The sequence below is a fragment of the Callospermophilus lateralis genome, unplaced genomic scaffold, assembly GCF_048772815.1.
Source record: "Callospermophilus lateralis isolate mCalLat2 unplaced genomic scaffold, mCalLat2.hap1 Scaffold_101, whole genome shotgun sequence".
Taxonomy (NCBI): domain Eukaryota; kingdom Metazoa; phylum Chordata; class Mammalia; order Rodentia; family Sciuridae; genus Callospermophilus; species Callospermophilus lateralis.
In genome coordinates this window covers 3193142-3215765 of record NW_027510272.1, presented here as the reverse complement: position 1 = coordinate 3215765, position 22624 = coordinate 3193142, and the positions used below count along the sequence as shown (strand labels likewise).

At 34.5% G+C, this 22624-nt stretch overlaps 1 protein-coding gene across 1 annotated transcript in view; it reads right to left on the bottom strand.

Annotated features, from left to right (window-relative positions):
- LOC143388197 (zinc finger homeobox protein 4-like) overlaps window positions 1–22624 on the bottom strand; it is a 95242-nt gene that overhangs the window by 20734 nt on the left and 51884 nt on the right. The window contains 1 exon segment of the mRNA XM_077107966.1: window positions 2481–2543. Coding sequence (XP_076964081.1) covers window positions 2481–2543 — 63 coding nt within the window.

Below are 22624 nucleotides of genomic sequence, written 5' to 3'. Positions count from 1 at the left end.
AAAACTGACAGCTGCTAGTTTAATTATTTGGGTAAGTGTATCAATGGCCTGATGTCATAAATTGAGATGCAGAAAAGTAGAAATGATTTTGCAGAAAGGAATTCAGTTTGGAATTTGTATTTGACTTCTCTGTAGAACATATAGATGAAAACAATCAGAAGGCATAGACAGATCTAAATCTAAAACTTCTCAGAGATTGAGGTGAGTATGACAGTTTTAGTGTCTTTGTTTAGAAAACATTAAAGAAATGTATTGATGGGGACTTGTCTCTTTTTAACTTAATGTTTTTGTTGTAAGTCTTGTTTTTGCCATATTGTGCAAAAAGTCATTAATAAAACCTTTATGAATTTGAGGTGGAGGGAGGGAGACTGAGTTTATATTATTGTATCTTAAATGTGCTATCTAGTTTTGTAGGGGGAAATAACATACAGCATTTTGAAAAATATTCATGAGACATGCACAGGTAAACTAAGCTTCACCTGGAAGCTGAAATTTTTAAAAAGGGATTCCTAACTTCATAGTAAAGGGATGTTTTCTCGTGCAAAGCCTTTTTAAAAAAGTATTTCAATATACCATCATGGATGCAAAGGACTTTTTGTAATAATATAGCACATTATTATTTCAATTGTATAAATCTGGCAACCGATTTATACAATTATATAGCAGAAACAAATGAGGTGTGTTATATCAACATGGGTAAATTTCCTCTTAAGTTACCTAAATGTAATGCAGCTAAGGAAGTGCAACTGCCATTTTTAACATATACATGTACACATGCAAAGCACAGAGAATCATGAATGTGTTGACATGGCTACAAAATTCCAATGAATCCATTAATTACTGAAAATAATCTCTGGATTGTTGAAAGATATTTTATATAAAACAGATCATTTAGGTGAAATTTCACAGCTTAAAAATGTAGATGAGAAAAATTACAAATCTTAATCTTTAAGAAGCTAGAGACACATGCAAAAAAAATGAATCTAGACACAGATATTACATCCTTCAGTAGAATTAATTCAAGATGAATAATAGACCTAAATGCAAAACACAAAACTTTAAAATTCCTGAAAGATAAAAAAAATAAAATCTAGATGACTTTTTGTTTGATGACAACTTTTTGGATAACATAACAAACACATGACCCATGAAAGAAGGAACTGGTAAACTTGACTTAATTAAATTTTTTTTTTACTTTATGAAAGACACTGCCTAGGTAATCATAAAACAAGCCACAGTTTGGAAAAATATATTTGCAAAACACATATTCTAGAAAAAAAAATATCAAAATGTAAAATATTAAAACTCAGACTTTTATCAAGATATAGAATATTTGACATCAATAGTAAGAAAACAAACAACTCAATTAAAAGTGGGTGAAATCCTTAAGATAAATCTCACCAAAAAAGATATGCAGATGATGATTGAATATATTAAAAGATGCTGTCAAGGAAAGGCAAGTAAAAACAATGAAATACCACTGTACACCTATTAGAAAGGTCAGAATCCTGAACACTCACATCAAATACTGGTGACAGGAATCTCATTCACTGCTGGTGGAAATGCAAAATGCTTATAATACTGAACCTACTCTTAGCATGTGATCCAGAAATTGTGCTCCCTGAAATTTGCCCAAAGGAACTGAAAATTTATGCCTCCACAAAAACCTGCATTCAGATATTTATAATAACTTTATTTACAATTGCCAAAACTCAGAAGCAATCAAGATGCTCTTAAATGAGTGGACAAATTAACTCAACTATCCATACAATGAAGTATTATTCATTGATTTAAAAAATCAGCTATTAAGCTATGAAAAGACATGGAATATACTTAAATGCACATTACTAAGTGAAAAAAGCCAATCCGCAAAGGATACATACAATATGATTTCATATATATTACATTCTGGAAATATGATGGACACAGTTGAGGATCAGGGATAACCACAGGGTGAAGTAGGAGGATAGGCAAAAAAGAAATATAAATAATGAGTAATTTGCATACAGGATTTTTAGGGCAGTGAAACCATTCTACATGCTATCTTAATGATGGATACATACCATTAAAATATTGTCCAAACTCATAAAATGTACAACGCCAAGAATGAACCCTAATGTAAACTATGGTCTTTGGATGTTAATTATGTCAATACAGGTTCATCAATTATAAGAGATGTACCACTCAGGTATGGGATCGTGATAATGAGGGAGGCCATGCATTGTAGGGCATAGGAGATATATAAAATTTGTACCGTTCTCTTAATTTCACTGTGAACCTAAAACTCTAAAAATTGAAGTCAATTTGCATATGCTTCCAAATATAGATATATTTGATTTTGCTTTTTACTTATTTGTGTAAGAAATTTGATCATATATAATTATAGCAATTCTTAGGGACATTAATTAAAAAAATATAAGAGTAACAAATGTAACACATTTAGAACAGGGCAAGGTTTTGAGAGAAAAGAAAATAATTACCTGCTCTCAATTGCTGCTCTGTAAGATCATCCTCACAGGTCCTGGCTCCCAAAGAGGCAGTTTCTGCAGAGAACATTAGAGTGGAAAGTAATCAGCATGCCATACCCAGCTCTTGTATCATAGCCAATATCACAAGAAACCTACTTTTGGCTAGCGGAAGTGGTAAGTTACCAGGTAAAGTTCAGATGAGTTGCTAGCACACATCATAGTGAGCGGTAGTTGAAAAATTGAGACCGGGGTGTGGTGGGTTTAGATTCAACTGTCAAATTTCAGCAGCACTGACCAAGTACACCAATATTGATAAAACTTGGGAACAGGAAAGCTTCATTCTGATTTTTACCTGTTGGCTATTTGACCAAGATTACATTAAAGGATTATGTACTTAATGATGATGGCATTTTACACAGATTATGAGTATTCTTTCACTTCTCTGACAAGGTCCCCCGAAAAAAAAAGGAAAATCCATTATATGGCAGCTGACATGAGAGGCAAAGCAAAAATCAGGGAGTTGAGGGGAAACCCAAAGAATCAGTCCTAGTCATCACTAGATTCACATCTTTATTCTGATCTTGTATTTGAGCTCCAGAGTGGAAGTGCCAACAATATCCTGGTTTGCCAAACTCAACCCAAACACAGATCATTAATTTCACTTAACTGTGGTCTTCCTTTTTGTCCCCTGTTGTGTGGAAATTAGTTATTAAAAATAGCTACATTTCAGAAATTGCCTTTAATATTTTATTCTTTCTCCATAATGAATTATAATCATATGAAGTATATTCCATTTTACAAGGCTTCCCATTAACATTGTCTATTTTTTTCTGCCATTTTTTTCCCTGACAATTTCCATAGTCTCTACAACATCCCACCTGTCTCAAATTCCTAACATTTCTAATCTAATACCTCATCAACATCTCAGGAGTTATCTTAAGAATCTTAAGTACAAAGCCCAGCTCCTGTATTTTCTCATTTACTTAGTTCTCTAAGCCTACATTCCCACATTTTTAAAATGAAGACATATGTATAAAAATAGTCAATAAGAGCAAAACATTAAAAAATAAAAGCACAATGTGATATAGTCTTCAAAGTCATAAAAGGCCATAAAGTATCAAGATTTTTTTTTTTTTTAAAAAGTTGTTACACAATTCTTACACTGCCAAAGAGAATCATCATGTTTGTCTAATATTTTTAGGCAATAGCATCTCTGGTTGATTCTGAAGGATTCAATTAAACAAATAATTAACCTTGAAAATAGAAGTGCACAACAAGGCACTATTATTGCATTTACTAATTGTTTTTTCTGCTGTGTACAAAACCTTTGGCCTTTGGTGGTAATCTATTTAAAAACAATACAATCATAATAAACAGGGCTCAGCCCAAATGCACACACCAAATAATGTTTACTTATAAATAAATCTTAAATTAATCTTGAAAGGAAGAATTTATCCTTAGTCCTTGATTATAAATCCAGGAGTAACTTCCAAATAGTTGGCAGCCTTGATGTACATCCAACATGTCACTCAAAAAGCCTACCTACTTCCTCTTGGCAAATAAGGATAACTTTAAGCCTTGATCGCTGTTGTCCCTTTGAATTTAAGTGTCTGTTTTCTTCTACCCTTTTTAACCTTCTTTTTTTCCCTCAAAACCAAAGTGCTCCTCAGCCAATTATCTTACATATATGTTTCAGCATTTATACTGATACATTATCATAAGTTTTTATAGGATCAATCTGTATTTCCCCAATAAATTGTGAATTCCTTAAGAGCAGCCTTTTATCTTCCCAGAGTCTCCAATAAGGACAGAGGAAAGCATACAAAATTCACTAGGACACGTTTATTCAAAAAATACCTACATTATATATCCTGAAACAGATGAGCCTCATGATATGAATTTATAAAATCTTCCACAAGCCCTGGGACTCTAAATTCAAAGCACTGTCAATTATGCTAAACACAGATAATAATTCCTGTTACATACATCAATGTGTGCATGTGTGCGTGTTTGTGTGTGTGTGTGTGTGTGTGTGTGTGTGTGTATAACCATTTTTTTCTGATCATTCCTAGCAGAAAAATAAGTATAGTTTATCCAAGAATACTTTCCCTTCCATTCCTACTTCCTATTTGGGCTTCTCCAAAATAGATACAGTGCTACTAACTTAATTTGGCCAAATGACTGCTGCCCCCTTGAAGATTTATTAAAAATAAAAATGTCAAAGAATAAAAAAATTATTTAGTTTGTTTCCTGAAATGTACTCTGATGAGCTGTTTGTAAGAAACAATTATGTGATCCTCAAAATAAACTCATGAGGCAGTTATCAATCTTTACAAAACAGGAAACTTGGCCTTAAAGATATGGGTAACTTGTCCCAGGTTATAAAATTAGAAATTGATAGAGCTTGAAATGAAATTCTTGTCTGTCTGATCTAAAAAAGCTGAGAAATTTTAAATGTGTCCAATTGTAATACCACAATACTTGGGAGCCCATAAAGGTTTTCCTAGGCTCAGCAAAGGCTAGAAACATAGTGAGAAGAAGAAAAAGAAGGGAAGGGAAGAGAAGGGAGGGGAGGAGAGAGGAGAGAAGGGGAAGAGAGAAGAAGGTAAGAAAGGGAGAGGAGGAGGAAAGGCAGACAGGCAGGCAGAGAAGAAACTTTTCACCAATCCTATGAAAAAATCTGATATTTCAAAACACATTCACATTCCTTGAATAGAAAAATAAAGCAAATAATAGTTTGGTGTCACGTTAAAAATCATTTCATTTGATAGTGATTTAGGGAAATGCACAAATGTCAAAATAAGAAACTGCTACTTAATATTACAAATTAGGTCCTGCAGCGCTTGGAGACTACTCCAAGAAGAGCTACTTGTGCAAATAATTTCATAAAGGAATTTATTTCAGAGTGCCCCAGAATTCGGTCCTGCGGCGCTTGGAGACTACTCCAAGAAGAGCTACTTGTGCAAATAATTTCATAAAGGAATTTATTTCAGAGTGCCCCAGAATTCATTTTAGAGCCTCAACCATGTTGCTCCCTTTATACAAATGATAATAAATATTTTAATTAAGGGGCTTTTAACTTATCAAACAAACTGATTAATCTATACTTTTCTGCCTGTGTAAAATGAAATGTTTAAAACCTAATAATGATACATAGCATCATGCAATATTTCACTCTAATAATTGCTGTGTAATAGCAAAACTGACTGATGTTACAGGATCTGTCTCTTTTGCTGGTGATTTAATTAGGTTACTAATTTGTGTTCTCTAGCCCTGACCTTTTTTGTTTAATATTATTTAAAAATAATACCATTGACTTAGATTATCCAGTATTCTATTCTACCCTGTCAATTTGGTGATGATCACACATTTGAAAATGGTAGCAAATTACTCCATTTTTATTAACACAATGAGATAATAATCAGCATCCCTTTCTGGGGAATGGGGTATTGATCATCACAATCATCATCAACACTGTGCAGAGTATCTGCTCTGTGCCAGATTCTGATGCATTATGACACCCCAACCAAGTGATGCAGCTATGCTTTGAGGTCATACTCTCATTTCAGGGGAGTTTTTCTTAACCACAATGATATACTAAACCATATTTTTAAAATCCTAAATGTAGCTTTCCTTTTTTGCTGGTGCCAGGGATTGAACCCAGGGCCTTGTGCATGCAAGACAGGCACTCTACCAACTGAGCTATATCTCCAACCCCATATACCTTTCCTTTAAATTCTGTAATTATTTCTTGTGTTAATTTTTCTTATCTGGCCCAAACTTTGCTTTTCCCTGAGACTAACCCACAGGTCTATATTGGCAAAGATGGATCATAATGTCTAGAAGTCTAGGGTTCCTAGTCCTTTACCTTGTGGAATGAAAGTTCTTACAACTCTCTCTCATTGCCTTGCCCTGCCATATCTGCTTCACTTTTTACCTTTCCCTTTCATTTATGAATGATATTTATTCTAGAAAATAAACAAATAACTTTTAGGCACTTAATCATCAAGTTCTAGCAAATATTTTTCTCCCTGACAGCTGCAAAAACAATTTTAAAAAACTAAAATCAATAGAAATCTTATGGTCAGAAAATGATCTAGAATTTAAATTGTTAACAGTCTAGATATAAAAAGATTTGGGAATAAATCTAACCTGCACTTGATGACAGCAACAGCATGTGCTTTGTATATTCTTATCAACAAAATTTGAAACACAAAGTGTGGTCACAATTGAAATTTTAAAAATAATGAGTGGATGTTCAGGTATAGTACTGATAGTACTAGTAGTCTTCTATGATCTGCATTTTGTCTTTCTGCAGTCACAACAGTCTGAAAATGTTAAATAGAAAATTCCAGAAATAAATAATTCATGTGTTGTAAACCATGTACAGTTCTGAGTTACATGATGAAATCTCAAGTCATCCCACACTGTCCCACTAAACTGTATGAATCAGCCCCCTGTCTAGTATATCCACGCTCTATGTGCTACCTGAGCATTAGTCATTTCTGGGTTATCAGATTGACTGTCAAGCTATTCCAGTGCTTGTGGTCAAAAAGTCTTACTTCACTTAATAATGGCCTAAAAGTGCAGAGTAGGGATGCTGGCAGTTTGAGTGTGCCAAAGAGAAGACATAAAGTGTTTCCTTTAAGTGAACAGGTAAAAGTTCTTAATAAAAGAAGAAAAAATTGTATGCTAATTGTGCTAAGAGCTACATTAAGTTACTCATATCCTATTGTACCAGTATATAAATTCAACTTTACCATAGGTATGCATATGTGGGAAACAATGATATACATAGGGCTCAATACTATTTGTAGTTTCATGCCTACCATGGAGGTCTATGGAACATATCTCTGCAGATAAGGGAGAAGTACTATATCTGCCTTCAAAACTTCCACCGTTCACCCCTTCTCTGGATTTACTAATACATTAAGCAATAAAGTATATCACTGTTCTTACAAAAATTTGTAGCACATTAAAAGAAACAAGAGCCAACAAACTGAGTAAATATTAAGCGAAGCGGTCTAACAGAATAAAGAGAAAGAAAAACATTTTCTGTTGTCATCACTCACATTTTGAAATCCATCTTTCTGTATCCATGGTGAGAAGCTCAATTCTAAGTCACTTTTTAAAATTGGAGAATAAAACTACATTCTAAAACTGAGTCTGCAAGTTTCGAACAACTTTCACTCTATAACCCATCTAGCCACCACCCCTCTCCCCCTCCATTTTTGGAGCTTCTCCAGACTCTATAGAGCTATGTGACTCATTGTAAAAGGATATTTTAAAGACTGTGAATACAAGAAAAGATATTTGCATCTCTATAATTTCCAAATACTAAGTTACCATTTGTTGGAAACCTGTTAGGTGCTAGGCATGAAACATGAATTTCCTACTCAATCCACACAGTAATCTATAACAGAAACATCATTGCTTTTATGGAAGAGATGAGGCATCAAAGCTCAGACAGTTTAAGTAATTTTTTCCAAAGGCAGAGAGCAACAGAGGGAGGGTTTGGATGAGTCAGTATGATTCTGAAGCTCTGAAGTTCCCCCCTGGACAGTTCTGCCTCCAGGCAGCCCCCAAGGAGTCCTTGGTCAGGAAGCCAAAGAACTGAATATTTTTTCCTCCTAAAAAAACAGCTCAGACTCTTTCAGAGCAAATTCATCATAACAAGATTAATATTTAGAAGAATACTCGAATTCAGCATTTATTACTATCTTGGTAGCTTTACACTTTAACAAAGACCTCTGAACCTGCTTAGGCATTGCAAAAGTGAAGTCAGTGTTCAGATAAAGCAAGTTTACAATGAAAAATGGTTTCAAGTGGTCTTCTCCATCCTTTTCCTATGTGTATACAAAGAGTGCTCTTCTAAAAAGCTGAGCAACTCAGCATGCTACCAAATGGTTTTGAGTAACCAAGCAACATCATCTTTGTTGACCTGCAGTGCTTTCTCTTAAATTATTTCTTCTAGGCAGTAATAGATTGAAGTGCATTGGATGCTCCAGTGTCAATTATCTGAATGGGGCTAGATTTGTAATTTTTTATTTTCTGGAAAAGTAAAGCTACTTTGCCTTGCCCTGTCTGGTTTTACGCAGAAGTTATTTTTATATAGTAAAGGAGCAGTATCTCCTGGGGCTTCCTAGGCCTGGAATGTGTGATCACTTTTTTCTGCTTCTTGAATCATCTGTGACCTCAGTGTAATGGGGCCTCCAAGAAATTTAATAAGTTCTCAATATCAATTAGTTTCAAAAAATTACTCCTACATCTTCTTAATGTCTTATATTTTAAAGAGCTCTTACCAAAACATAGTCTTTCTTAAATTTACTAATTCCTAATACATTTTCTCACATAAGATTGTTTCATTTGATTACTTTAAAATTAAAAGATTGAACTACCATGATGATAATTTGAGAATAATATTGCATTCACATCTCTCAAGGAATTGGGAAGTTTCTCACATTTAAGTCCTTATGGAATTCATCACAATGTCTATATGGTCTGGAACAATTTTCATTCCTTAACCTAATGTTTATAGGTTGTTCATCTACACAATAAGCAAGTCTTCTCCCCAAACTCACCTCTGCTCTACTCAGTAAAAGCTGTTGTTCATGTTGAACACTAGCCGGTTACTTCAATTTTTTTCTTCCTCTCTCAGAGCTAGCTTTTTTTTTTCTTTCTTTTTTTCCTTCTCTCTCTCTCTCTCTCTCTCTCTCTCTCTCTCTCTCTCTCTCTCTCTTTCGTTGTAAGAACACTTAATATGAGATCTATCCTTTTAAATTTTTACATGTACAGTACAGTAGTGTTGACTACAGCTATAAAGGCTATATAGATTTCTACAACTTACTCAGATGGCTTAACTGAAACTTTATACCCTCCAATTATTTGCTCTCACTCCTCCTACCCCCACTCCCTGACAAACACCATTCTAAAATTCTATTCTACCAGTTTGACTATTGCAGACACTTTGTGTATGTCAAATTAAGTTATGCTTCTTTTCATAAATGGCTTATTTCACTTAGCATGATGTTTTCAGGGTTTGTCCACATTGTCTCACACCTACTTTTTAATCCATTAAAGCCTCTATTTTCTATTCCACAGTTAGTAAATTTTCTACATAGCCACACTTAGTCAAAAGCTTTCAGATTTTTTTTAACAGAAAAGAAAGCAAATGATTATTCAGGGGTACTTCTTTATCACTATTTCTTTTCACTCTTTTAAAGATTCTTTCAAAGATGTCATTGACCCTAGGGAAGTTGCCTTTCTTTGGTTCAATCATTTTATTGGGTTCCTGAAAGCTTCTGTAACTTCTCTCACTTAACATCTTCTTCCCCAAGACTTCTGCACTGGTAGGTGCCTCCCTCTGAGCCTGCACTGTCCTAAAATGATGACAACTGAAGAGCCAAATCCATTTTGCAACTTTTAAAATATGTTTTCTGTAACCTGTAATTTCATGATTCCCAAAATTTTATTTCATTCTCTTTTACACTATTTGGTCACATTCAGTGACATACCTAGAACCATTATCTATGAAGCCATCATCTGTGCTTGCTGTGGAGAACTGGAGAAAGTATACTCCATATTGAAATAATGGTTATGTTATGAAAGGTTTGAGAAAGCAAAAATAAAAGTAAATATGTAAGTGTCATAAAATTGCCAATTTTGCCAGAGCAACCTGGCCCTCAGAAGCCAGGTGGTTTAAAGAAGTATTTCCTCAGGGGAATGTTGAATGCTTCTATGGATATATTTGTTGTAGGGAAAACCATGGGTTTAAGAACAAAATACACTTGACTTCAAATCAGAGCTCAATCATTTTCTAGCTCTTTGAGATCAAACAAGTTACTTAACCTCTCTGAAATTCAGAATGCTATATATGAAAATAGAAACAAACAAACAAAAAAGCCAAGATTTCAGGGTTGTAATGAAGTGTAAAGTCAATGAATATTAAGTGTGTAATACCATATAAGTAGTAGTTGTGCTTATGCACAATTCTCTGGCTTTCATCCATTCTGCTGAACACAACTTATTTCAAGAAAAGGCTACAGCAATTTGGTTATTAAGACATTTAAAATTACATTTATATGTACTATACTCTTTGTCCACCAGTAAAGTTAGTGTTTTAGGCCAATAAAAGATCACTACTATTTGTGTGGATATTTTGTAAAGGGTAAATGCTAACAAGACTAAATACTAATATCCTAAGCAACATAATATGAAAGCTTTTTTAAGTCCTTAAGGAAATTTTATACATGCTTTAATGAAAGTGGTATGTATACCAACCAGTTGCAAAGACTGTTCAGCGACACTGGCTTGGCCCTGTGTAAAACAGTGAGAGAAGATAAAATCAGAAGGTAGTGGTATATGAGTAAGCCTTAGGTTTTCTCTTGCAAGAAGGACAATCCTCTCTTTCCTCACTCTAGACCACCACCAACCACCTTCCAGTAAGGTAAAAATTTGATGAGAAGCTATAAGTAATCTTAGAATATACAAGCAGTTTGGCAAATGTAGTTATCTAAAAAAAAAAAAAAAAACAAACAAAAAAAACAACAACTCTAAAAAGCTCCATCTACACACACATGTTGGATTTGAGCAATTTTCTAGATTATTCCCTACACTGCAGTCCCTTTAATCTTATGAATTACAGAATATACCATTAAAGCAAAAAACTCTTTAAGTTTTTTCTAAATCAATTCATAGTGAACCCAGAATAATATTTTAGAGCTTTCACAATGGCAATGTTAAGTGGGAAATATATGAAGTAAAAAATTTAATAAGGAGCTCTGGCTTGCATCTGTGGAAACTTGTTAATGTGTTCAAGCCAGTTTTTTCATCTATAAAATGGGGATAACAGTATCACCTCTCTTTGCCACCATACCTAGTCACCAGATGGAATCTAAGTTGTTGTCACCACCTCTCAGTAATCATGGAAAAGGAACAAGTACTATCTCTGTACAGTATTTTCTAAACATTTAAAGATTACATACACTGACATGGAGTATTTTCACCACGGCTTATAATAAAATACAGTTATACATACGTGGCAAAAATTCTTGTTTTTCATATGCAGACTTATTTATTTTGTGATTTATGTATAACCAGGAAAATCTTCAGATGACTATATAAATTCCTTTATCAACACTAAAATTGTTGAAATAAATTTGGCATTAGCCTACTATGTGAAAAAGTTTTTAAATTTTATGGAAATAATCTTTGAGTTTTCATGGTTTGAAATTTTCTGCATCTCACCACATTGGGAAAAAAATGTCAAATTTATATAGGTATGTTACACTTACGGCATTGACCTACGTAATGATGTACACTACACTTGACCTAGGCATTGACCTAGGCAATGACGAATACAAACATAAGTGAAACACATCTGGAGAGGCAAAGGTAGTGAAAGTATGTGTAGCTCCAGAAAAGGAAGATCAGAATGACCTGGTTGGAGCCAAGAGTGAAATATGTACTATTGGAATCTATTCTGGATTTTCAACACTTAATAAATCAATGAATCATTCATTAATGAGGAAGAGATTGATGAGATTTGGCACATGGCTTTCTTTGGACTGTATTAGAAGTAGAAAAAAATTGTTTCTGAAAAATAGCCAATTTATTTTCTCCCTTGTGTGAATGCAAGTGTTGGCAAAGGTCCCTGCATCTTGGCAAAGTGAGAGCTATAAGCAGGGGTGCAATAATCATACTTTCATCTTTGGGGTGCGGTGCGAGGATGGAATACATACAGGGAGAGGAATTTTGTCACTAAAGTGTGCATGCACATGCGCGCACACATACACACACACATCACTAAAGCATCCACTATACTTCAATTTATTAATACCTAGAAAAAAGTCATGGAGATAGGAAAAAAATGGGTTCCAGTGGAGAGGAAAGGAATGTTAACTCTAAGATTGGAGAGAGAGAGTAAAGATAATCTCAGTTTTGAATAGAAATTTGAATAGAGATGTTTATTAAACATATAAGTTGATGGAACCAGATCTTGGAAGGGAAGTGTGGGTTCAAGATGTTTGGAAGCAGCATTAACTAATGATTTGTGAGTAAATGAATTCTTCAGGAAGAACAAATCAAGTATGTAATATGAGGGCTGAGTGAAGATCTCTGAGGAACAAAAATTAATAAGCAAATGACAATGAAGGACACTAAAGGCTAAAGAAGATACTGACAAAGAACAAAGAGTGGGCACAGGACCCTGGGGTGGATGGCTAAGCAGTGGCCAAATGAAAACAACCTTTCCAGAAGCTTAAGATACAGTGTGAAATTATAGACAGAAGAAAAATACGGCCACTAGTGATCATGTGAGATGAAAATGTTGTGGACCAATGAGGGAGTATATATTTCAAAGGAGAATTAGATAAAATGTGGCAATGGATTCAGTGAGAAAAGTGAAAGAAAAAGAAGAATCAGGGATGATTCCAATGTTTTTAGTCCCCCAAAAAAGAAAATGAATATGTCATTTATTAGGATGAGAAAAAAATGTAGGCAGGACAAATTAGAAAGGAAGAGAAGACTTGGAATCAATGGTTTTGAATACATTTAGTTTGACATCTTCTATTTATTTATGCAAGTAAATGCATCAAACAGGCAAGGGTTTGTGGTGGTGTGTGCCCATGAAGGGAGGAAGGGACAGAAACATAAAAGGAGAGGAAAATAAGAGAGGAGGACAGGTGTACATGTAAGTGGCAGTTTAAGCCCTTGAGGTCAGATGGGAAAAGGTCACCTAGAGAATAAGAACTCAAGGCAGCCTGAGATACACAATGCATGCCAGAGGTGGGCACTAAGAACAATCTGTCCTAGAGTGGAGAAGTGTTTTCATTTATTTATTTATTTAATTAACAATATGTGGAATTGCCAACACATGGTAACAATCATAATAAAGCACAACAGCATTGTTTTATCTTTGTTCTTCTTTACTTCTTTCTTCTTATTATTTTTTAAAATTTCCTAGAGGAACTGCATTCTCTTTATTGGCTGCTCTGGAGTGGGACACACTGACTACTTCCTCCTATATAAGGAAGGACCAGAGAAGAAGACCGAGCAAGAATATGGTGTGAAAAAAAAAAATCAAACCCAAAAACAAAAACAAGAGAGATGGGACATAGAAAGTCTAATGAACAAAGCATTTTATAAAGAAAGGAGAAGTCAACTTGTTAAAGGCTGCTGGTTGGTCTAGTTGAAGGTGAACAGGAATTGATCAATCATTTGCCAAAGAGAATGCAGTTATGGGCTTTGAGCAGAACATCTTTTGTGGAGGAGACAGCAAACACCATCTGAACTTGCATATAAGAGGGAAAGAAGATGAAGGAAATGAAGAAGTCAATGTAGACAATTATCTGAGGAGTTTTGTGATTAAAAAAAAGGAATAAAAATATTTGAGTAGTATCCGAAGGTAGATTTACCATCATGAGAAGGTTTTACAAGTGAGGAATATATGGAACACTGGTAGAATAATGGGAATGATGTAGGGGCAAGGGAAAAATCAATGTAGACAAGAGTGAGGCAGTGACAGGTATCATAGGATGGAGTTGGGTGTGGATTTCTGTAACACAATGGGGGTAAGAAATTAATTATGCTTAAGACAATGGAATTGAGGTTATGGCTGATCACCTTCAGAGAAAAATATCACAATTATGACAAAAATTGGGGAGGAGAGTTGGGAGAGAAGAAAGGACAGAGGAGAGACGAAAGAGGACCAGCACTAGTGAGTGACACAAAACAGGGTTCAGGAAAGAGGTTCAGAAAGCACAGTCCATTTGGTTTTCACAAAATGTTATGTGTTCAGATATCAGAAAGCCTTCCCCTTGCCCACCTAGTCTGAGATTTTTTTTTTCCAAACTTCAGCAGAATCCTTGACTCCTCCTTTAATGCCCATGTTTAGTTGGTAAGTTTGTTTTGTGGGTTTATTTTCAATGTACTTTCCTATTTCCCAACGTTATCACTGTGCTAGTCTCAATTCTATGTATTAATTGGCCTTGAATGAATGAGCTGTCTGCCTCCAGGTCCTCCTCAACATTATTTATCCCTCTTACATATGGCAGGCCAGGTTAACCTTCCTAAACACCTATTTAGGGATGCCATTTTTACCTTCAAGAGCTTTTGGAATCTTCTTATTTTCTGCTTCATCACATCTGAACTTATTGGCTCACCTTTAAAGCTTTCCAGAGTCTAGACTATCTTTTGCAGGAGGAAGTGGCTAGCTTTTCCTACTTTTGTAACTGGTTATTATTAGGTTCTCAGTTTCTTGCTGTCAAACAATCTTATCAATTTTTTTAATCCCTAAGTCTGAACCATGTCATTCCCTCCCTCCTTCCTAAGGAGCATGCCAAAATAAATAAGTAAACAAGCAAACACACACACACACACACACTGTAAAAATAAAAGTTTATTTATGTTCCTATCCTATTAATCTTCATGTCCTCATACCTTCTTCACTAGCTGTACAAATCCCCAGTTCCAACACTCCCCTAAACAGTACTGAATGTTCTGTCTGTCAAAATGTCATAATTTACCTGATTTAATGTGACAAATACATTCATTCTGTCTTCCAGGCAGCATGAGGGTGGGAGACTCACTCTTCTGTCCTTAAACTCCTAACCACACACTGAACACTGTGCATTCCTCTTGAGTAGTTTCTATAGTCAGTGATGGCAGCAGAGGGAGGAATCCTCCAGATAATACTGGAATTCGGATCTTTTTCTCCACTTTATTTTGATTCTGATTCCAATTCCTTGCTCACCTATTAGATGCAAACTTTTTTTCCAAAGGTCAAAGAGTTTAAAATCCTATAATTAGTTTAAAGGAGGAGGCATGTTCTTTAAGGTTATATACCAGCTTTGTTAGAAATCCTTTCTCCTTTTCTTCCTCCTGTACAACATTTAAACACCATAGAAATGAGTCGCCATGCACTGTTTTCTTTTCCCCAGTCCCTTCTTGTGATTGTTTTGTGAATGTGTAAGTCCTATGCATTTAATTATTTGAAGTCCAAACACATTCTTGCTTAAAACAAAAGCTGAAGAGGATGAAAGAAAGAGTACACAATTATTGCAAAATGGCAATAAAGTCATCTCCCTAAACTTCCTTTGAGAAACATGGTCAAGGAAAATCTGGCTGAGGGATGAAATAAACTGTCAACTTGACTTTTAATTATATGAACTATGATGGTTTGGACAAGAAAATTCTTCAAAGGGTCAAAATCATTTCTATAAATGTGATGAAGACAAAGTGTGAAAGGACTGCTTATTAAAAAAGAATTGAGATGTACAAACCTGAATAATACTTTCTTAATTTCTCTTTTTATTTTTTTTCCTTTAAAGTGCTTTTTTGTGTAAGCAAAGAGACTGCTGTTAAAAATTATTTTATAACCTTTAAAATGAAAACATTTGCCTATTAAATCTCTAGAGATCCACAATGGTCTATCTCTGAAGCAACATTTGGCCCCTGCTATTCCATTTCACTTCAGCTGAACTTTTATTTTATTTTATTTTTTTACTGTTTTCTATCTACCTTGATTTGCCTAAACCCCTTATTTTCCATCTCTCTGTTTGTTTATATTTTATTAGAAATGTGTAATAGTAACAGTGTTTTGGGGGACTAGAAATAATGATAGACCTATAATTTTAATTCAGAGCAAAAAAGACACAGATTAATTCTAAATGCCCACTCAACAACAATGGCCCTATTTGACTAGAAGATACTAGGCAGCCTTCCTGTGCCTTCAAAATCCTTCATCTGAAGGAGGAGAGAAAAGAATGAACTGCCACTGTGAGGGGAAGTGATGTGCTGGTTATTGGAGCCAAAAGAAACACAGCAATTAACATTGTGAAAGAAGGAATTATGAATGCAGTATATCTTATTTTTTATTGTGATATATTATTTTAAAGTGGCTGGGAGACACATTTTGCAGACAAATGCTAAAACAAGGATAATGATCATCTTTTAAAACCCTCCACTCAACCTATGCATATAGCAGAATGTGATAAAAGTAAGTAGCAGGAGGCTGAACTAGGAATTCCAGGCTTGTGCTCTACTGTAAATTGTGTAACCTGATTCATGAAACTTCTGGGAGCTGCTAATTCCTCAGATGTGAAATGAGGGGGTGGGCCTAGATGAGCTTTAAGGACTCTTTTGGCTTTCCCATTAACTGAACATCTGCAAATTATTTTTGTCAACTTACAAATTCTTGCTATAAGGTTGAAGGCGAGAGCTCTTAAAATAGGACAACAATTCACCTTAACTCTAATATGTTAACTGTAAGTGCTGTGATCTGAATTTTTATGTCCTCCCAAATTCATATATTGAAATACCAGTCTTCAAGGTGAGAGGTGGGGACTCATTGCTCTTTGAAAAAAAAAAGACCACAGAAAGGTAGTTCATTCGTTCCACCATGTGAGGACTCAGCAAGAAGGCACCACATCTGAAGAAAGAGGCCCTACAGACCTGCAGCTGTCCAGACCTTGCTTGATCTTGCATTTCCCAGTTTGCAGAACAGTAAGAAATAAATTTCGATTGTTGATAAACTACCCAGTTTATGGCATTTTGTATAGCAAACCAAACAGATGAAAACAGTAAAATTTATATTTAGTTTTACAAATTCCCTTTCATAGTTTTCGCCTTTGGTCCTTAATATTTGTATAATCCTTAACACTTTCTAAAATATGTTCATTTCATTATCTTAAGTCTTCTGAGTAACTCCTCCACATATTAACCACACTCTAAAATACCTTTCATCACTCAGTTGCTAAGAAATACATCTTACAATATTCTCATTTGCTCATATTTCCTATTACTCTACTTAACGCTTAACTCTATCCTTTTTCCCATTTCTTTCTTCTTAAAGGGACTGGATATGTCATTATCTATCTTCACTCTACCTTCTCCCTCTGTTACCTGTTTTTCTAAATCATTGAAATGGATTTGTTTTGACTGAGAGCTTAATGCTGAAGCCTTGAGAAAAAGAAACACAAAGGTGACTCTAGAACCAGTTCTGTCAATTCGATTTAGGAAAATCCTAGTTTCTAAATGCTTTTTTCAAGAATACAATGTCCCTGGAAGCTGTTGAGTTAGCAGCTTGTAGTTGGGGGAGAGGAGGTTTGTCTATGCAGCCAGGGTGCCAGAGGAACACAGTTCCTCCATGAGGGCATTGTAAGGTTCATAGAGTGGGGTTTCAGAGAAAGCATTAGACACAGTAGCAACAAAGAAGACTGCACTTTAAAAATGTAATTCTTAAGTATATTTCTTAAGTATATTTCAAACCATATGGTACTACTTTTCTTTCAGCATTCTAAGAGAACACTATTTCTTGTTAAGGAATACTAATAATCTAGTGTAAGCTATAAAAAACGCACATATAGATAATTCTGCAGACAATCAAAAGGGGTCTAGATCCTTAGATTCCTGATTCATAAGCTGTGTACAAATAGCCTAAATAAACTCTTTTGGGATGTTACATAACTCTAAGGAAAGTAATATACATTCCCTTTTATCACATTAATGTAAAAAAAAAAAAAAACTTTTTATATACCAGAAAACCAAGGACGAAGTTGTCTAATTTGTTACAGTCACAATTTTTGAGTTTCTTTTTTGTAATTATTAAGGACAATGCTAGGGAAGAATAACATAATAGTTATTATCAAATAATGTCTCCATGAAAGCAAACTGGTGGATTAGTAAGATAAAAACAGAACAGACTACTCTTCAAACAAAGAAAAAAAAGAAAGTGATTATATGTTTTCTACAATATAAAGTAAGAAAAAACCCTGATTTTTTAAAACTGAAATAACCAAATATTTTGGAATCATTTGCTTACATATTGCCAAGAAATGTTACTCCAGGAGTCTAAAAGTGCTAATGGCCGCTCCAAACACTTAATTAAATCTTTATGCAGAATGCAGTTTATTAAATAAAGTATAACTGCATCAACCAATGTCACCTAGAACATTACCAGAAGAGCATCCAATGTGTCCGTATTGTCACTAGTTTTAGGAATAAGTTGAGAATTTCACTGCTAGACAAATAAGACTTTCAAGAGGAATACCAATGCCAGTGTTCAAAGCACTTTCATAAAATTTAATATGTATTCTACAAAAAGTGGAGAAATTTTTTATTTGAAAACCATACTAAGGAAGGAGAGATTTTAATCTTTCAACCTGGTTTGTAAATAAAGTTGCTTTCCAGATACCCCTTTTAATTCTCCAATTCAACCACAAGTTGTATCACTGAAATACCTAAGAAATATGAAAATATTGAAAGATGATGATATTTTTGGCTCACCGATTTTGTAATATTCTTTTCCTGAAAAAATTCTTAATCAAAACAAAAAAAAATGTTATAAGACTTCCATGGATAAAAAGGTGCCTTTATAAAATATCTAAGAAGTTGAAAAACTTGAATATTTACAGTATTATTTTAAAAGACTCATCAAGAAACTAATTTTTAGAATTTTTTTCTTTTATTTGTAAATAATACTGATAGACTTAAATATCCTGAGAAAATCCATGGAACAATTTGAAAATTAAAACTTTGAAATATTATGAACATACATAATCCTGGCTCTATAGCCACCACCACTGTCTTTAAAATTCAAAATAATATATGCTGTATGTAAATATTTCAACAAAGCCTAATTGTTTTGTGGGAAAAGTATTCTAGTTATTTGCTATCACATACATTATAAAACACACACACACACACACACACACACACACACACACACACACCAAAAAAACAACTTTGCTCTGAGTTATGCAATAGGTCAGGCAGAAAAAAAAAAATCACTGTTTCACTAATTCATTTTTTCCTTTACAATCCTTATGGAACTGAAAAGGAGAACTCTTTCCATTCTCTAACTCATTCGTGTTAATAGAAGGAGATAAATGCTTAAAAGCTGAGAAGAAAAATATCTCTATTCTCTCCCTTTAAAGCATATTCTGTTTCTTCCGTTTGACTTAATAAAACTTAATTATACCCACTGTATGAAGAACTATGAAAATGTTTATCAAGTATTCCTGGACCGAAATCTAACAAAGAAAAAATGCCTGTTCTTTATTAGACAAAGTGTACTGAACTTGGAGTTCCACCACTGAGGTTCAGAGTGCACAACTCAACTAATTACAAGTCTAAAAGTTTCATGAGCTTCAGTCCAGGTATCACAAGCTGAAATTCCAGGCCTCTGTGTCATTCCCTGAAACATCTGCAACAGAATCTGAAATTCTTGATAAATGAGATAAGTGAAAGCATTTACTTAATTAGATTTTAAAAGCATATTTACTAACTTATACAGCAAATAAATTGAAAAGTTTTATACCAAAAAGCAACCTACAAACATACAACAGAAATTAATTTTTAATTTAGAATTTGATGCCCTAAACATTATTTACTTAATGCAATTTTAAACATGATTCTTTTAATACTTGGATCAATTAAATATAAACTCATGCTAAAAAAACCCATAAAATTAAGCCCTTCTGTTACTTAAAAATACTTGCAACATGTGCATTCTTAACGTTAATTTGGATTTCCTCCATTCTCACCAAAATGCAATCTATATAGCTGTACTTATGTACATATACATAACCTAATGTGCAGAAACATCTGATTCTATGTTTATCCAGAATAATCTGTTTTGGCTTCTTCCCTGCCAAACCACTTCCAGTGTTTCGAGCAGGGCAATGACAGCATACACCTTCTTGTTATTATTTTTGTATGGAAGGCCAAACCAAATGTTTGGGTGGGTCTCCAAAGACATAAAATTGGTAAGGTTTTTTTTTTCCATCCACAGGACCCAATTACATTTAAATAAAGTAACTCCTAGTGAAAGATTGGCTCCAACAGAGAATACCACATGACCATAGACACTGAAATTAAATCACAGTCATAAGTATAGAAGCCACCAACTTATTGTTTAAAATAGTCATTGGTACATCTTTTTGCACACACACACACACACACACACACACACACACACACACACACTGGAAAATAATGTGCATTTGTTGCAGAAAGAAATCACTCCATTTTTTTTTCTTTCTATGAAATGCATCCTTCATTAGGATTTCCTCATCTATGAAGTCATCTTTCTCAGACTAGATGTGTTAAAATACCAGTGACTTCTCTAAAGACTTCTCCTCAGGGAAACAGAAAAACTGCCATGTGCTGCTCTGGGCTTAAATGGATGAGTCCTTTTGGCTGATCCCAGTGGCAGAGACCTGACAAATGTGGGAAAGTCCTCAGCTGTGAGATGAGGGCTTAGGTTGTGGGCTCTTGGTCAATTGAAAGATTGCATTAAGTGTAAATTATAGGACTGTTCTGTAGATCTATGCTCCCTTCAAGCAGGTGAAAGGTGAGCAGAGCATGGTGCTCATTCAGAGATGGCCTGGTGGTGGCTTCCTAGCAAGGACAAGAAACAAGGCAGCCATGAGCAATTATAATCACCATCTCTGAAGGACAGAAAAGAAGGAAGGAAACACATTTATAAAAGCTCATATTAAGTTTTGCTTTTAAAGTACCTCTATGTATTTTTCTTTCCAATTTATATAAAAAAGTATTAGTTTTAAAACTACAGCAGAACTGGCCATAAATATCCTGGTAACAATTGTTCTTTTATTAAATATTTATTGAAATAAATTCCTGTGCTTTCTCATTTTTCTTCTTCTGGTTCCAATATTTATTTACAGCTGATTATTAACATCTGCCAGAAAAAAACGGTTTCATCCATACAGAAGCTGAATGGTAAAAAAGTCACACACACCCTTCTAACGTGACCTGTAGTTAGACAGAAAACAGTTTTCCCAGTCACCGCTTGGCTTCCTGTCTGTGACCTCTGAAAAGCATTGGAGGCCAGGGTTAATGGCCTTTCCAATCTCTGTGATAAGAATTCATTTTGTTCTATTACCAGCAGTTCTCTGAGGAGCCTGCTGCATCACTTCAGCAGGGTTCAATCAATGAGAGGACCTAATGAAGTAACCAGCTGTAGCTCTATTTCCCTGGCCGGCTCTATCAGACAAATAAGATCTATCAGTCACATCTTAAGGCTGATCCTACACACAGCATCTTCCCAGGCTGAACTCGTTTGCATATGAACTAATGATAGCCCACCATTTCTTTTAAAGCTTCTCCTTTGATGCAGCTCTCCTGACAATGAAAACGGAATAGAGCGAGTTCTGAGATGTTGCATCAAGAGAACAACAATGCAAGATAAAAGAAGAGTGAATTTGCAGAAGAGTTGAAATAGTTTATACAAATAGCGAGATGTTAAAATGACAGCTGAGGCTCTGAGCTTGGCTATGCTCAAGTACTTACACTTTAGGTTGGCATTTTTCAGTCTTCAAAGAAAAAGGAGGGAGGATGAAAAGTTACTTTCAGTGTTATCAATTTTATTGGTACAAGTTTAATGATAAGACTTGCATTTTGACTGTCCCTCCAGAGCAAAAATATATTTATGCTATAGTTTGACTTCTCAGTCAAATAATTCAGGATAAGACTGTAAGTTAACTTTCTGTTATTACAGTAGCTATTATCATTAAACACAAAAATAGAATTACTGAAAATTCTAATAATTGTAGAGTGTAATTTTTAATTACAAATTTGTCCCTCCATTCAATTCAAAAGAGTATTTGTTAATACCATTTCATACATGTAGAATGCAGGGGGGCAGGAGAAGCTTTGCACCTTCAATTTGTGGCATCATAACTGCATTAGACAGTCATCAGAAATTCTGTTCAAAATTAAATCTTCCATGAGAAGGGCATTGATGATGGCTCTATACTTTTTGAACTGTTTCACAGGGAAATAATGGATGGTTCATAGGGAGTCATGAATAGAACATTCATGTTTGTGGATATGTTGAAAGCTACAAGTACCTTAGTTTAATTTATTAGGTTAATCAAGATGAATTAAATGTAATACAATTTGTATTCTTTCAACTTGGCTACTCTCTTTGTCAAACTGGAAGGAAAGAGAGCATAACTATTTTCTGTTATGTGAAAGAGAAGATATCTAAAGGAAGTTAGTAAATGAAAAGCACTTGCTAACCTTGTTCTTGATAAGCACGTTCACACAGGCAAAAATGCTTTATTTCATTAAAGACGACTGGCATTCATGCAATACTGCTAACGTATTATGACATAAAAGTGCCTAAGACTGTA